This window comes from Oculina patagonica, chromosome 8 (genome assembly GCF_052425735.1).
Source record: "Oculina patagonica isolate OP01 chromosome 8, crgOcupat, whole genome shotgun sequence".
Taxonomy (NCBI): Eukaryota; Metazoa; Cnidaria; class Anthozoa; order Scleractinia; family Oculinidae; genus Oculina; species Oculina patagonica.
In genome coordinates, this window is record NC_135765.1 from 19,379,000 (window position 1) to 19,396,678 (window position 17,679).

The 17,679-nt window shown below is 38.5% G+C and overlaps 1 protein-coding gene across 1 annotated transcript in view; it reads left to right on the forward strand.

The window, feature by feature from the left end:
- Nucleotides 1-3,786: 3,786 nt before the first annotated feature.
- LOC144662790 (neural cell adhesion molecule 1-like) overlaps nucleotides 3,787-17,679 on the forward strand; it is a 68,011-nt gene continuing 54,118 nt past the window's right edge. The window contains exon 1 of the mRNA XM_078523717.1: nucleotides 3,787-3,860. Within this exon, the coding sequence (XP_078379843.1) occupies nucleotides 3,800-3,860 (61 nt within the window). The 5' untranslated portion in view covers nucleotides 3,787-3,799. The remainder of the gene's footprint in view (nucleotides 3,861-17,679) is intronic.

The window sequence follows — 17,679 nt, forward strand, 5'->3', positions numbered from 1 at the left end:
TTATTTCAGGGAGGATTTTTAATCAACCAGAGAAACTCTCTGTTGTTGTTGTTGACTTCGTCGTATTTTCTCGATTAAACACGGGTCCCCGATTAAACGCCGGCTTCGTATAAACGCCGGGTTAAAACTGCTAACTTTTAAATAAACTCTGGGAGCGTTTGATCGAGGTCCCGGCGATTTTTGTGGTCAAGCAAACAAGTAAATATATTCTTTTCAGTAGCACTGCTACGACAAACTGGTACGGTCTGCTACTTTGGTAATTTTTTATAATGTTCAAGGAAACGTCCGGCGTAAAATAACTAGGATGGATGCTGTAAACAAAACGAAACAGCAATGTTCGCGTTCATCATCATGTCGTCACGACTGACTCGAACAGTGGAGGAGGACGTTTATTGCCGCGAAGGACATTGGCGACATTGCCGTTTATGGACTTATTGGTTGTTTATGTTCTGTTTGTCACAAATCTTGATTGCAACATGCACGTACCGTATGCAATACTGCAACATTGGTATCATGATCATCCTCGGAGACCCAGAGACAGATTGTCGAGCGGGACGACGAGAAAAATCGAGGGTCTCGAAGGATAGGTAATAATATATCAACCTGAAAAAGTTGCAGAAAATTGCATTGCGCTTCGATAATGAACTCGATCGGACCCCGATTTAACGCCGGAACACACAAATATTTGTGTCCGCTTTTGAGCAATTGTTCTTTAAATATTGAAAGACGGTGAAAACGAAAATACCTCTTTTTGTATTTCTTGGAGCTCTGTTTAAGCAAAATGGAGCTGCACAAACAGGTATTTTGACAAACAAAAGCCATTACAAAGAAACAAGAAGTTTGAAGTAATTAAAATTTTCCCGCTCAACTTCAGGCTGAGCTCTTTGACGTCACACATACATTAACAGCTCCAAGATGGCGGCGTTCAGTTGTCGAGTTTTGGGCTACTTCAGAAAAGGATTTCGTATGGTTCAAGCGCTTGTTAGAAGCTGAAATTTTGGTGAATAACATATCTTTGCATAAACTTTTTATTGGCGTAAAAAAATTAATGGCCATTCTGGAGTGAACTTCTCCTTTAAACGTTTTATCAATAAGGTAAGAAACCCTTCGCAAGTAACATATTCGCAGAGTTAGAAAGAGCGATTTCAAGCTACACGGAGCGAAAGAACATCAATGTTTTTGTCATTTCGTTGTAGTTAATCATTCATTGTCTTAAAAAACTGGGAATTTGAAGAAGAAGAACTTCGTCGCTTCCAACGCTGAGTTCGTTTTGGCGCGAAAACCAACACCACGTGCCACCTTTGTCACGCCACTAAAGTGTCACACCGGAAGTTACATCGGTGGCGGACTTTCGTCACCGAACGCTCAAGCGTTTTGTAGCTATTTTGTACTACTTTGTCGAGGCAATTGTTGAGGCCTTTTAAGTTGGAAAATCGCTTGGTATTTCTACACCGACATCTCAGCAGGTTCAAATGGAAATTTTGATGGAAAAACGGGAAGCATTTTTGACTGCCGGGTATGTAGTATTTGAAAAATCGTGCCCGTGAGTCACATAAAGTTCGTACAATTTGTGCAAAACCAAACTGACATTGTAAAAACTCGCTTGGTATTTCCGGACGAAAATTGAAATACTGAAATACTCTCGGGAGCTAGGTTTCAATGATCATTTTTGTGGATATTGAATGTATTGATTATTCATGAATTTTTGACTGCCGGGTATCTAGTCTTTTGAACAACCGTGCCCGTGAGTCGAGGATTTTATAGTACGCCGAAGCCAAGAGAATTCGTCCACAACAAAAGCAAAACATTATTTAGAATCGCTTCGCATTTCTCAGCAAATATCGAATACTCTCGCAGGGTTTCAACTTCAGTTTTTGTAGAAATTATTCTATAAGAGTTGACACCGGAGTCAGAGTACGAATTTTTTCTAAGTGTCGAAGAATCAAGATTTTGTAGTATGCCCAAGCTCGAAAATTTCCTCAAACACAAAGCCAAAACTATAATTGAAATCGCTTGGCATTTCTAAGCAAAGATCTATAGTTTTGAGGAGGATTGGATTGGTTTTTCCGTAGAATTTCTAGAATAATTTCAGACTGCCGGGTATGTAGTATTTTGAAAACACTTCCCGGCTGCCGGGTATCTAGACACAATGTATATTTGTATATTTATTCGTGTGTAACCCTAAACGTACGGTGGCCTGTAGAGGACATGCGATGCAAAAACAAATAACTGACAGTGCTAGATATATAAGTAGCAGTGATGCTACTTTATATATCTAGCACTGCCACTTATAACTGACAGTGCCACTTATAATTAGCACTGTCACTTATAACTAGCACTTTCACTTATAACTAGCACTGCCACTTATAACTAGCACTGTCACTTATAACTAGCACTGCCACCGCTAAAAACCACTGCAGGCTCAAAATCATCCACGTGCCGGCTTTTCGCGAGGCTTTTCGCTCGCTTTTCGCACTATGGCGGAAGGGAAAGGGTCTGAATGCTGAGATATTCTACTTTACCTTGTTAAAACAAAGTATTTTATCGTGGAAGAACAAAGTATTTTCTCGTGTTAGTACAAAGTACTTTGCCGTGTTAGAACAAAGTACTTTGCCGTGCTAGAACAAAGTACTTTGCCGTGTTAGAACAAAGTACTTTGCCGTATATATGACTTAAGGTAACTGTTAAAGCTATAAAAAGGTGGCTGACAACAGTTTTCAGCACTTTATATTATAATAAACGTCGACTATACGTTGATGGGTCGATACTGCCACTGTTTATCAGCCCTCTCCATATAGTTTACAACTAGATTCTTTGGTCAAATACTTTTTAAATGACTACAACATGACCACTGGTCTTCAAAAACGCTTGCCCTGCTCATAGGAGCATCTTCGATCGGACTAGAAAAAAGCATGCGTACGCCATTGACCTGAGAAGTCTCTTCTTTGCCTGTAAAATTTAAATAAACAATATTTTTGAGGCGTAAATTATTTTTTCAAAAACAAGTCGAAGAGTTTTAAATAGTTATGGCTCCTTCGCTCACCGAAATATCGCAATTCCTCAAACTTCACAAATGTCCCGACTTTCAAGCGGGTTAAAATATCTTATTCCCATCCCCCCTACTCAATGTTGTTTCTTGAGGTTAACGGTTCGACAGGTTTTGTTTTAAAAACACTAAAGCATAAACAACATTGAAATGGGGGGAGGGGGTTGTAAAACTGAACTCCGTTGGCTCCGCTCCATTGTTTCAACAGTTTTGTCCAAGATTGTAGTTATAAGTGGCAGTGCTATTTATAAGTGACAGTGCTAGTTATAAGTGACAGTGCTAGTTATAAATGGCAGTGCTAGTTATAAGTGGCAGTGCTAGTTATAAGTGGCAGTGCTAGTTACAAGTGGCAGTGCTAGTTATAAGTGACAGTGCTAGTTATAAGTGACAGTGCTAATTATAAGTGGCACTGTCAGTTATTACTAGCAGTGCTAGATATAAGTAGCATCACTGCTACTTATATCTAGCACTGCCACTTATAACTGACAGTGCTAGTTATTTATTTGTTTCTGCATCGCATGTCCCCTACAGGCCACCGTATAAACGAGACCATTTTGGCTAAAAACATTGGCGTTTTGCCCGAAACACCCTAAGCGAGATCAAAAAGTCCCCCCCCCCCCCCCCCCCCCGCACAGGCTTCGTTGCAACGGAGATGGCTCTGGGGACGAGGCTGGTTGGTGACGTCACGATTGCTGTATATAGTTCGTTTGGCATACATTAAGGGCATGTTGGAACTTCCTTGTCCAAAAAAAAATGGCTCCCACCAAGGGAAGTTGCTCATTTATATTTCTTCTGTTGTTGTTTCCAGTGTCAGGTTAGTACGAACTTGGTTTTCCATTCACATAATTAGGATATTATTTATATTATTAGCTAGCTTGTTTGATCAGCCTTGCATTTTTCAAGGGCACCCAACAAGCACGTTTTACAAAGATCTTGGAATGTCGTTGTTTTCGATTCCCATATCGTTTAATCCCTTTTAAGGACGTCCGCAAGAAAATATTCTTATATTGATTTTATTTTTTGCTAGAAATGTAGAATCAAAGATCTCTTCGAGATATCGACTTTTTTGCACGAAGTATGAGTCGAAGGTTTATCCTGTGCATTGTTCTTCGAACTCATGACGACACTGGACGACATCACGGCGATGAAAATGTGTAATTTAGAGTACCCGAGTCAGGTCGGGTATTTAATATTCAGAAGCCCTCACGTCCAATCAGGGGTCGTCTTGGGAGTCCCAAAGCAGGCTCTGAAAATGAGGTTCGAGTCCAAGTTTGTATTGATGTCAAAACCGGTTTTGAAAGCAAAACATACTATTCCGATAGTAAAATGTTTATCGGTTCATGTTCAAAGCGTGTGCATGTGCTCGCTTATGATTTTATTTTTTGCTAGAAATGTAGAATCAAACATCTCTTCAAGATATCGACTTTTTTGCACAAAGTATGAGTCAAAGGTTTATCCTGTGCATTGTTCTTCAAACTCATGACGACACTGGACGACATCACGGTTTATCGGTTCATGTTCAAAGCGTGTGCATTTGCTCGCTTATCTAAGGGAAACTGATCAAAATGTTTATGTTCAAAGCGTGTGTACGTTCGCTTGTCTGAAGGAAACTTGCCGAAGTTTTCATGTTCAGAGCGTGTGTTCGCTTCTTTTAATAAAAACTTATCAAACTTTCAATGTTCAAAGTGTGGTTCATAGATCACCCTGTCTAAAAGAAAACTTGTTCAAGAAGTTCAAGGCAATGTTGTTGTCGGTTTTCAAAGCGTAATCTCGCCTGACTGAATTAAACTTTTGGAGAGCGTGTGTTTACTTGACGAGAGAAGTGGGGCTATTGTGATATACCTCCCCCCTAATTACTGCCCCAAACTAAACCTGATAGAAGGGGTATTTCATGTTGTGACAGCCTGGCTTCAAGAAAAAAACTTGATGCTTCTTATTGCACCTGACATAAAAGACTTGGTTTTAAGGGGATTTTTTAACGTCAGTAGGACTGATGTACAATCCCTGTATCGTAACTGTGGTTATTAGAAGGGTAACAGACCTCATTTAACTTATAACTTGAAAATAACGTTTGTAAATACATCTTTTGAATAAATCTTTAAATATACCATATTATACACGTACGTTCTTTCAGTTTTTATTTTTTTATACTGCTTTACAAAACCAGTTTTATCTCAAGAATAAGTAAACTTCGTACTGAAAATAGTAGAAAATAGTTATATTTTCCTATTACATTGGATAGCCTGCGTTACCTGAACCGTTACTAACAGAACAGTGACTCAGCCAGAATAATCAAAAGCATTTAATACATTACATGAACAAATTTTCAAAATCGCTTCCCACAGTTATATCAAATCAAAATAGAAGCTCACTCATATATGAGCTCACTTAAACTGTTTGATGACTTTGATAATTTGACAATTCTTGGAATTCAATGGCCTGGTTTAAGGCGGATTGGTAACCTGCGATCAGGCGTTATTTTTCTCGCGCTGGGGTCAACGGAAAAATGAACGCCTGATACAATTACTTGTCGAGTCGTCTGTAAAAAGTCCAGAATCTGGACTTTTTTCTGATTGGTCAGAAAACAAAAGGCAACATTAAAACTCTATCCTGATTGGCTAATTGAGTTCAAGTCTAATTTCCGGTCCAAAAATATCACGCGTAGATGATTGTTATCATAGCGGGCGTTGAGCGGAATGAAGTAGAGAGCGAGTTCTTCTAGCTTTTAGAAAATCTCTCAAGAGTTTTGTTCACAAAACATTTAAAGACGAACAAAGGGAGTGTATTCGACGAATAGTTTGTGAAAGAAAATATGTTTTGGCGGTGCTTCCGACGGAATTCTGCAAGAGCGTGATCTATCACCAATGGTGTCGAAGATTATCACATCACACCACCAAAGACGCCAGACGATCGTGCCAGTGACGAAAACTACAACCTTGAAATGTCTAACCTGAGCCTTACACAAAATCAGCCTTTGCAGAAAACAAATTTTAAAAACCATCCGATCAGCTCGTTCAAAATGGTTATTCAAACACACGTTTGTGAGAGTAAAAATATAATTTGAAGGCGCTAATAGCCCAATTTATACTAGAGACGGATGATCCGTCTGGACGAACTTGCATTTTAATTAGGCGAGAATTTTTTAGTTCGTGCGATAATTCGTCTGTGTATAAATACGGGCAAACAGACGGATTATCGGTCCAGACCGACTATCTTTATAATTCGTCTTGGCAGACGAATTATAAAGATAGTCGGTCTGGACCGATAATCCGTCTGTTTGCCCGTATTTATACACAGACGAATTATCGCACGAACTAAAAAATTCTCGCCTAATTAAAATGCAAGTTCGTCCAGACGGATCATCCGTCTCTAGTATAAATTGGGCCAATCACGCTTATCTGATGGCGTCGCCGACATTCTCGACGACGTTGACAGATACTTTAATTAGGGGGCGGCAGACGACTTCACAAGTAATTGTATCAGGCTTTCTTTTTTCGCCTTCCCTCCGCCGCGAAAAAAAAAGTAAGCCTGATCGCAGGTTAGCGGATTGGCTGATTACGAACTTGACATGTCTCTTAAAATGTTTGCTTTTTGTTCCTCGAACTCCTCCCTCGAGATGCTGCCAGACTTTTCTAGATCTCCCAGCATCTGAAGCTGCTGGAGCAACTCTGTTCTGCTGTAATCAGTTTTGCTCGCGCTTGGTGCCTGAAAAAAGTACATCAAAACAAATGTTAGTTTTTTACAATGAAAAATAAGAACCCCACAAAATTGAGCCTCGGAAATATGGAGGAGCAGAGATTTGCAATAGAGGAATTATTAAATGTTATAGTGCTGAAACTTATAACTAATCTCTCGCAAAAGCTTTTCTGGATTTGTCATGTATATGAGTTTTATTTTGATATTGCCATAGCAGCTGCATCATTATACGCAATTTCGGCAAAATATCCACTGTTCTGTTTCAGTGTTCATAAACAAACCAGCTGATTACGCTGTCTAAGATGGCAAGTCATAGGGTGTCATCATGTAAAGCTGTAACTTAAGGGCTTTCTAGTCTCGAAGCATTCTGTTGTGCCTTAGTTTCCACATCACTCTACGTGTACCACAGTGGGGGTGGGGGAGGGGAATTTGCATGACGTTTGGGGGTTAATCCCGAGCGAGGGCAAATAGAAAGGGTATTGAATATCAATTAATAACTATCTTAGGACTACTGTCTGCCAAGTGCTTGGTCTAACAGCACAAATTATTACTTTACAATTGGTTCACGCTTTAGCGTGTAACTATCTAGTTATGGCGAAAGTTTAGAGCGCTAAAGTGGCGTTCACGTAAAATTTGTCCGATGCGATAGCCACATGGAACTATAATAGCTTCTTGAGTGCTCTCCAAACTTCCAAAGTTCATGATAACTCAAGAGGTGCACAGCTTAAAAGTATCAAAACCGGCGATAAAAGAAATTTAAGCTGCACATTATGTTCTGTGTGAAAAAAATAAACTTAGCAGTCGATCGATTGCACTTACACTAGAACATATGGAAGCTCAAAGAGGAGGACAAGGATTTTAATTTTACCTGGAGAGTTCTCGCTAAGGCCAAACCGTACACGAACACTTCAAAACGCTGTGACCTGTGTATTACTGAGAAATTGTTTCTAATTTGTTGGCCACATATGGCAACTCTAAATAAGGGGAACAAGCTTATTTCCACGTGTAGGCACAGGCGAAAATTTATTTTAAAGTTCAATTTTAAGGTTTAATTAAGAATATCACACACTAATTTTAGCGCAAGCGATAAGTGATGCTTTTTAAGCTCTGACATGACAACTCAGCAAGCGCGTGCTGTACAGTGTAAAATTTAAAATTGTAACGGCTAACAGCATGATCAAAACAATGATGTAGACTGTAAGGAACTAGTGCACATGCTGTTTAACTGAAGAGTGGGTCACCTTTATGGTGGCCTACGAAACAGATTTGTATTGAATGGCAGTCAACTGAATTCGAGTCGTTCATTAGAAAAAAGATTATCACGCTCCTTCACCCGAAGTTGAGCACTGTATTGGCTTGGACCATAGGCGTACGGGCCAGGGGGGCAGGGGGGGCTGCAGCCCCCCCAAATTTTGGGCAACTCAGATTTTTTGGGCAGCAAGAGAAATTTGGGCAAAGCCCAAAGCGATAGATATGTTCCATTTAAACCCGAAGACGGCGTGTTAAAGCCAGTTAAATTCACATGAGACAGTGGTTGCTTAGCACATGATGAGTTTCTGGTTAATTGTAGAGGGTATCATTTGTTGATATACATATTTGTATTTTTTTTACTGTTGGGCACTCTACTGCAAATATCTGTCACAGTCAAATACCTGATTAGTAAAGAAAGTTTCTCCGCGATGCTAAATTTTACAAAATCGACAGTGAGATTCTGGAAGCCGAGCAGAAAATGTGCATGAGTTTTCGTCGTTTGTGTGGATTAGGCTACATGACTGTTTCAGAAATGCTGGAGACAATGCAAGAGAGTGATCTATTTGATAAATTTTCAGAGTTTCTTTTACGCAAAAATAACAAAATCCTAAAGAAAGGCCTTTGAAAGAATGCAGAATATACTATTGTCAAATTAATACTATATATAAAATTAAAATTAAAAATGAAAATCTAAAAATCACAAGAAAAAAAAAAATCACGAAACGGAATTAGTCAAAGGCTAAACATAAAAATATGTCAATTAAACCTAATCCTATGTTTTGAATTAAATTCAGATCTTTTATTAAGGTCGTGAGGTTGCAGGGTGCTAAGTTGTGAGCACCAGAACGCTTCTCTTGTGAGTAAGCGTTTATCAATTTGACCGTCACCTTCATTAACAACTTTTTCGATCACAATGAACTCAAAGTCAGACATTTGATGTTCAATTCTATTGTAATGCACGGCTAATTCGCACGTGGTCCCGGGGGGGGGGGGGGGGGGCACTCCCATACATAAGCTATATAGGTATGTGCCGCTGTGAAGGGTATGGTTTTCAAGCAGTTTAGTCTGGGATAGGGTATAGAAATCAGCAAGTTTTGGTCTAGAATAGGGGATCATTTTCCGGAAAACTGATCAGTAGTATGGGGAATTAAGTCCAGAATAGGAATAGAAACTCGGAAGAGGAAGAGACCTTCTTAAACGTAAAAAATCATCGCGACAACGTTGTTGACAGATGGTTTTCCATTTAAAACAAAAATAGTGACACAGTTCTGAAAATGGCAAGTCTGGGATAGGGTAGCGATTTTCGGTGTTTAGTCTAGTAAAGGGTTGCGAAATCAGCTGAACAGGGTCTAGTATAGGGTAAGGGTTTCGAAGTCCCAGCGGCACACCCCCACCCAAAAATATATAGAGTACCCCCCGGGCACGTGGTCTTATTTGTAAGCATAGCCGACTTGTGATTCCGAAATCTGACCTTGAATTCATTGGATGTGGAGCCTACATACTGAATTTTACATTTTGTACAGGTAGCTAAATAAATAACATTCTTCGATTTACAGTTAAAATGTTGCCTGATGCTATAAAAACGATCCGTACATGTGCTAAAAAGAATGTAGGTCGTTTAGCCCTCAAGCACATTAGCCCTCAGCAGATTAGCCCCCAACTCAAGTTGATTAGCCCTTAACCCGAAGTCGATTACAGTGTAATTGAGAGATAGAGAGTTCATATATTTTGAAGTCGAACTTTATCGAATGTGGATTAACGCGCGTGTTAATCCATTGGCACCAAGTCTACACGCTGTCTTTACGTACGGTCGATCGAGGGGACATAAGATTTATTTATCTGCTCAGAAGAGTAAGTTTAGACTTTTTTATTTTAATTTAATTTTATTTTCTTTATTCATTTCAGTACACACAAAGACAAAAAAAACCCTATAGATACGGTAACAATACTTCTTAAATTACAAGACAACATGGTTGTTAAAATACAATACAGTGACATTATTTACAGTAGAATTACTTAATACATTACTAGCGGTATCTGGCGTCAATGCATAATTACATAAGATAAAATTACATACTTGGAGCGGAATTACATTAACAGCAGCGGTTTACACTAGTATTTACAGTATTTATTTATTTATTTGGTTTTGTTTTTTATTTTTTTAATTTTTTTTTTTTTTTTACAACCATTGATTTATTGACAATGTTTTTAAAATTCTAATGCAAAAATTACTGCGTTCTAAGAGATAGCCAGTTAAAGTATCACCTACATCACTAAAATAGGAATACATACATGAACATTAAAGAAAGACAAAAAGGGAGTGTTTACCACACAGTATTCGTCTTATGACTAACAGTAAGAGTAGTGGGCTCAGGGCTGAAGAACAGCGTCAATAACTGTTCAAAATAGCTTTTCAATTTGATATTTGAAAGTGAGTTTCCTAATATACTCTTTCGTGTTTATTTCTTTTTTGAGTAGTTTTTGTGTATATAGATAGTATTTGGCAAACAGGAGTGTATAATTAAATTTCCTTAACAATTTAAACAAGCCTTGGGAGCAATTGCTTGATTTTTTCCCGAACAGTATTTCTAAGGGGCTTGGTGAGAAGGTGGTGTCATTTTCTTTGTTAAACCACTTGATGACCTCCGAATAGAACTGAATTGACCAGCGGCAATTTAAGAAAGTGTGACTTATTGAGTCAGGTTCTTGACAAAATAAACAAAACATGTCGTCTTCTATACCGAAGAAAAAAAGCTCTTTTTTGGTCACCACTATTCTATGAATAAGTTTGAAATAAAATTCTCTCATTTTGTTTTCTTTGCAAACATTTTTAACACGGCTGAAGAGATAATCTAGTCTAAATTCTTCCGAATGTAAGTCTTGAGACCATTTCACTTCAGCTTTTATCTCTTGATTGTCTTTATTAATTAGGAGCCAGTAATAATCTTTGTTTTCCATTTTGAGTAGGTCTATTACAGTATTGGGCGAGAGTTGGAAAGCATCTATGGCTAGAAAGGTGCTCTTGTCTAGAGGTTTTTCCCTTGCCGGAAATGTCACCGAAGTCATTTAGCACTTCAACGCTCTTTGAACCGATTTGCAGGAACTGCATAATAGTGAGGTGTCGTCGGCGAACTGGCTTATTTTGATTTATTTTTTGAAGATTCGAATCCCCTCTATTTCTTTGTCTTGTCTTATTTTGCATGCTAATAATTCCACCGACAAAATAAATAAATAAGGAGACAGGGGACAACCTTGCCTCACTCCTCTTGACAGTTTGAAGGAATTGGTGCAAAATCTGTTGTTTAAAACAGAGCTCTCCGGATTAGTGTAAAAAGTAGAGATACATCATTGGATACTCTCACCGAAGTTAAAAAGAGCTAGCGTCTTCTGGATGAATTCCCATTCAATGGTGTCGAATGCCTTACGGAAATCTAATTGAAGGAGTATCCCAGGGATGTTCTGGGATTCTGTTTGCTCTAAGATGTCGTTAAGCAGTCTAACATTTTGACCGATGTATCTTCCTTTTATCAATCCAGTTTGATCTGGATTGACGAGAAGTGTCAGTACTTTTTGTATTCTTTTAGCTATGGCTTTTGACGCGATTTTATAGTCCAAATTTAATAGAGTGATCGGCCTCCAATTTGCGAGATTAAGTAAATTTGAGTCTTCTTTTGGTATAAGAGTGATGTTACCTCTACGCTGGGAGATTTCAAGACATTTCCCCCGATTTATATGCTGCATTGTAGCAATTGATTAAATCTTCACCCAATAATTACCGTAAAAGAAACAATTGTAAAATTCCCAGGTAAAACCATCCTCTCCTGGCGATTTTTCGCTTGAAAACGACTTCAGAACTTCTTTGCATTCATCCATGGTAATTTCACCTTCTAGCTCCTCTTTGTCTGAATCTTGCAGCTTAGGTAATTCTAAGTTTCGAACGAAATTTTTGAACCGATTGCGATCAATATTCCCTTTGGATGTGTACAATTTTTCATAAAAACGTTTGATTTCCTTCAATATTTCATCCTTCTTACATGAAGGTTTCCCGTCCGAAAGTTCTATAATTCTGATATCTTTTTTCTGATGTAATTTCTCTTTTCCAAATTAAAGAAATACTTGGTTGGTTTTTCACCTTTTTCGGTCCATCTTGCTTTGGAACGCAGTATTAAACCGTTCGCTTTTCTCTCATAGAAGAGTTGAAGTTTTTGTTTTAAGATTTCCTTTTCAGTTAGTGCATTGTTCGTAAGCGCTGAGTCGGTGCTATCGGCAATCTGTTTGTCTAGCTCTTCTAGACGGATTTGAAGGTCTGATTCGCTTTTGCGTTGCTTTTTAGCCTTGTTCTTCGAGTAAGCAATGGTAAGGCCTGAGTTATTTCCATTTTAATGAGCTCCCAGCATGATCTTTTATCTTCCAGTTGTCGGTATTTAATTTTCACCTATAATAGGATAATTCTCTTTTATCAGTTTTACGTATTCTTCATCTTCAACAAGCGCATTATTAAACTTCCATAGTCCGGGTCCTCGCTTCACTCCTAGAGGTTTTAAAGTGAGTTTTATTGCTTTATGATCCGGCGCATTAGACGCCTTGGTTTCAATGTTCAAAACCCAATTGGTCAAGGGTCGTGGGACAAGGAAAAAATCTATTCTTGAATTTAACACACAAAAACACTTGTTGTTGTTGTGAATTGTTCGGAGCATAGATGTTGCACAGCGAGAAATTGACTTTTTCCAGGGTTAGATTGATTGAAACAATCCTTCCGTCTTGGTCTTTGCTGGACTTTTCAATTGGTGAAGCTAAGCTGAGTGAAGGATTTATAAGAATACAGACCCCTTTGCTATGAGTAGAACCGTGTGAAAAGAAAATGTCACCACCCCACTCGCTTTTCCAAATTTTTTCATCGTTTGGCTCGGAGTAAATTTCCTGCAAAAAATAAAACTGACAGTTTTGACTAAAGATGCTTCTTCTTTTTATCTGATTCCTAAGCCCTCTAACGTTTAACCTCAGTACAGAGCAATTACCCTGTGCAACTTGGAAAGCGTAAAATACATAATTGTTATTACTCTGAGCTGAGAGATCCAAGGAATACATTGTGGGTAAACAAAAAACATTTCGAAAATAAGTTGGTACAGAAACATCGCTAAATAACACAAAATATGCAAACTTAAAAAACTACACAAAAAAAATACATTTACGTACATTTTCTTCGCTGAGGTTGGAAGTCCAGGGAATACCCAGCGACTTTGTTTGGCTGTAAGAAATCTTTCGCCGTTCGGCAATGGAAAGGGAAAAACAAAACATACCTTGGTTGGCACGGATTTCAAGCGACTACTGGTCTAAATTCGGCCGGAATAGAGTAAATGTCATACATTTGGTTGTCAATAAACAGGCTTCAGTTGATGGCTTTAGCTTCTCGTCCCTTTTCCTTTGCGGCAAACATAGCTTTAATTAAAGATCTTCTTTCCTCCTGTATTGCCTGTGCATTATAATCTTTGGTGATGTAGGCGTTTTCATACCTTTCGGATCTTTTTAGCCGATTTTTGACTTATAGAACTTGTTCTGTGTTCTCGGCTAACGAATCTAGCTATTATCAGTTGCGGGCCCGGAGGCGTAGAGTTGTCTTGATCAGTTTGGGACGCTGTTTTACCGACACGGTGTACTGCATGAAACTTGATATCTTCGGTGCTTAACTTTAGCTCGTTCTCTATAATGTCATAAACTATGTTCTAACAATTTTCCTCTCTTGCTTCTGGAATGTTCATGATTCTTAGATTTTCTCTTCTGGTGTAGTTCTCTAAAGCGATAAGTTTTTCTTGGGTCTCTTTGAGTGATGGTCGCATTTGATCGTTGTCAGCACGCACTTGCTTTATCTCTCTTGTCCAGCATGTCCTTGCTTGACCTGCATCTTTTAAAACGCTTATTTCTCAGCTGTTATGGGTGCGATTAAGCTCAAATTCTACAGCGACATAAAGAAATGATGAAAGATTGTGAATGTCATCTTTTATATGGTAGATTGCATTTAACGGTGATGTTATAGCCTCGTTAGTGCCAAATTGGGAAAAACATGATTTTGTGGCAGAGTTTGCAGAACGTGTAGGAGACAGCACACTGTGATCTTGTCAAAAACTAATCAGTCAATACCTCTAGAGTGTCATAACAGAGGCAGATTTTTTAATTTAAAGTTTGCCAGCAAGTTATAGCAGTTAAAGTGCGCAAATTTGAATTTAATGTCTTCTACCTCTTTCTAAAAGTGCTCTTTTAAAATTCCGCTTCTGTTATGACACACTACAGTATTGAATAGTTTACCTATCTCTAGTGGCAAGAAATGAAGTTCTGTATCCGTGCTGTATTCTCTGCCACAAAGTTGTCGGAAAAGTCCAAACTTTGAGGTTTCCAAAGATGTCCCGACCTAAATACGATCATTTTGCCAAGGAGAGATGTAATTATGGTAATTATATTCCACGCTTTTATGGTGAGAACAATGCGTTTTTAAAAAGGACACGATTGTTTATGCCGAATATTTTTGTGATTACTCTGAGTTGCAGAAATATTCAAATTTAAATGAAAATAAGCTCAAAGACTTCCTACAATCGAAATGAACGTATATAGCTAAGTGTTGTTTTAATTTGGTTAAAAAATCAAAGAAACAGGGAAATCACGTGCACGCTCCCATATTTTTGTCCAGTCATAAATATCTTGTAAAGTTGTCGATGTCAGTCGTTGTACTTCGTGCATACGCTTTAAATAAATGCATAATGATGAGCCTAAGGTGTCCCCTGCGACCTTAACTGACCAAAGTTGCTGGCCAAGGAAAAGTTTGGTTACAACGATACTAGCGGGTATGTATGAATGAGTACCTTGATTGTAGTGTTGGCTAGTATTCGATAGTTTGCCGAAGTTGTCGAGGAAAAGTTAGCGGGTATATGAACGAACGAGTACCTTATAGTATCCAATAGTTTATTAAGTTTGTTTTATTCAATCTTACTGAGGGCTAATCGACTTGAGTTGGGGGCTAATCTGCTGAGGGCTAATGTGCTTGAGGGCTAAACGACTGGATACCGCTAAAAAATACCTTATCTTCCTTTAAAAAATTCTTACATAGATCACATTTCTTGCTACACTTTAAACATCCTCCGACAGAATTATCCCTATTACTATAATTGGATCCCTTGGGTCCCGCTATAAGCTCCTTGATGTTTTTTGCCCGTCTATAAGAAGGAATAATTGACCCTTTTGGGAAGATTGGTGCCAGAGTAGGTGATTCATAAATGAGATGGCTATATGATTTGATAATTTGACCGATATTTGGCAGATGTGGGTTAAAATTGACCACCAACGGGAAAATAACTTTTTTCTCCCTCAATTTAGGTGTAAGGAGGTCCTCCCTGGGTGTATCTTATGCCTTTTGAAATTGTTGTTTAACTTTAGAAGGGTGGTAACCCCGATCAACAAGGTAGTTCTGATATTCTTTGCTACATTCTTCGAATTTCTCGATTGTGAAACAATTTCTGCGAACCCTAGTAGCAACACCAAATGGGATAGCTTTGGTACAATGAGATGGGTGGGCACTGTTGTGCAGTAAATAAATATGATGGTCCGTAGGTTTGGAGTAGATATCGGTCTGAATAAACCCATCAACTAAAGAAGGGTGAGATCCAAAACATTCAGTGAATTTTCGGATGATACCATAGTAAATTTAATGGTGGGGTACAATGGATTAATGAAATCAGTAAATTCATTCAACTTGGTGGTTCCCTGGGTCTAAAGATCAAAAATGTCATCCCGATACCTCCACCATAATTTAGGTTTGATCTCCCCAGATTATATATAGTGAAATGAATGAATAAGAGAAACCCATCCCGTAAATACAATGTGATATGATGATATGGGTGCTTATATGGGTGCTTAATGTGTACATTTATCGTGTAAAGAAGAAGAAAGAATTGCCCTGAGCGGGATTTGAACCCACGTCTCCCTGAACACCGGTTGGGTGTGATGACCACTACACTATCAGGACAACCACGCTGGTTACGCAGTTATTTTAGATAGTGATTTGGCCATACGTGGTATCCCGGGATTCTTTCTTCGGTTTGAGATGGGAAAGCCTGAAACCCCTTCATAGCCTTAAACCCAAGGATCGACATATATGACGATTCGCAGGCAAATAACCAACTTAGGCATCAGCTAATCAGGAGGATCAAATTAATGATGCAGGCCTATTTATATTAAGTGAAATGAATGAATAAGAGAAACCCATCCCGTAAATGCAATGTGTACAATTATCGTGTAAAGAAGAAGAAAGAATTGCCCTGAGCAATAGGACGTATACAAAACATGGACCCGGGTACATGGACCACCCCTGTGGACCCGGTCCATGGACCACCTTGTGGACCTGGTCCATGGACCACCTTGTGGACCTGGTCCATGGACCTGGTCCATGGACCAGGTCCATGGACCACCCCTAATTTTTGAAAGAAAATCAAAGTGTAGAATGGAGACAGGGTATGAATTGAAGGCAGGTACTACAACACAAAACAACGAAATGAAACCACTTAAACGAAATGACCAAAACCAAATTAGCGAAACCACTGAAACAACCAAAACGAAACCGCCGAAACGGTTGAAACGAAACATCACTGAAACCATTTCCATTAGCGAGAGCTAACTGTAAACAGGCTAACCTGAGCGTTATTCAGGCTAACTGAAGTGCTATTGAGGCTAGCCGGAGCACTAATTAGGCTAATAAGATCACAATATTGTTAAAAAATAATGTTAAATACTGTGTAGCGCTTATTAGGCTAACTGGAGTGGCCAACCGGAGTGGAAGGCATGGAAGGTGCTCTCCGGTTTATAGCCTAACTAGCACTCCGGTTAGTCTGTTTAGGTTAGCTGGTAAAGGTTTTGCTTGTTTCGGTAATTTTGTCTTGTTGTCTTTGTCACTCGTTCCAGCTATTTCAGTTGTTTCGGCAGTTTCGTTTTGGTGGTTTAGCTTGTTTCGGTCATTTCGTTTCAGTGGTTTCATTTCGTTGTTTTGGATTTTAGTACCTGCCGTCAATTTATACCCTGTCCCCATTCTACAGTTTGATTTTCTTTCAAAAATTAGGGGTGGTCCACAGGGGTGGTCCATGGACCGGGTCCACAAGGTGGTCCATGGACCGGGTCCACAGGGGTGGTGGTCCATGTTTTGTATACATCTTGAGCAATATAAATACTATAAGTTATGCAACGCTTTCGAGTGGTATACTATGGAATATCCCACGAGTCACTTGTATTTTCTCGGTATACACACGAGCCTTTAGGCTTTCCTGTATTCTGATTGGCTGTATTTTCTATGGCATGGTACAAATATTGTTATCAAATCCATTAAATATGATAACTATATTAAGAAATGGAATTTTTACAAAACATTTAGTTTCCTTTTGTTTCTTGCTATACCTTTTTTATAATTTCCTTTTTTCAAGTACGTAGTGTTAGTGTTCTATTATTTTCAGTGTTAATATTTGCATTATTAGTCTAATTATTATTAGTTATTAGTGTTGTGATGTTAACAGTAATAATAATAATAATAATATTAATAATAATAATTTATTTCTAGTGCATTACATTAAAAATCTCAATGCCCTTAAAATTACAATAAGATAAAATACTAAATTCTTAAAATCTAAAGTTCTTTAAAAATACTAAAATTC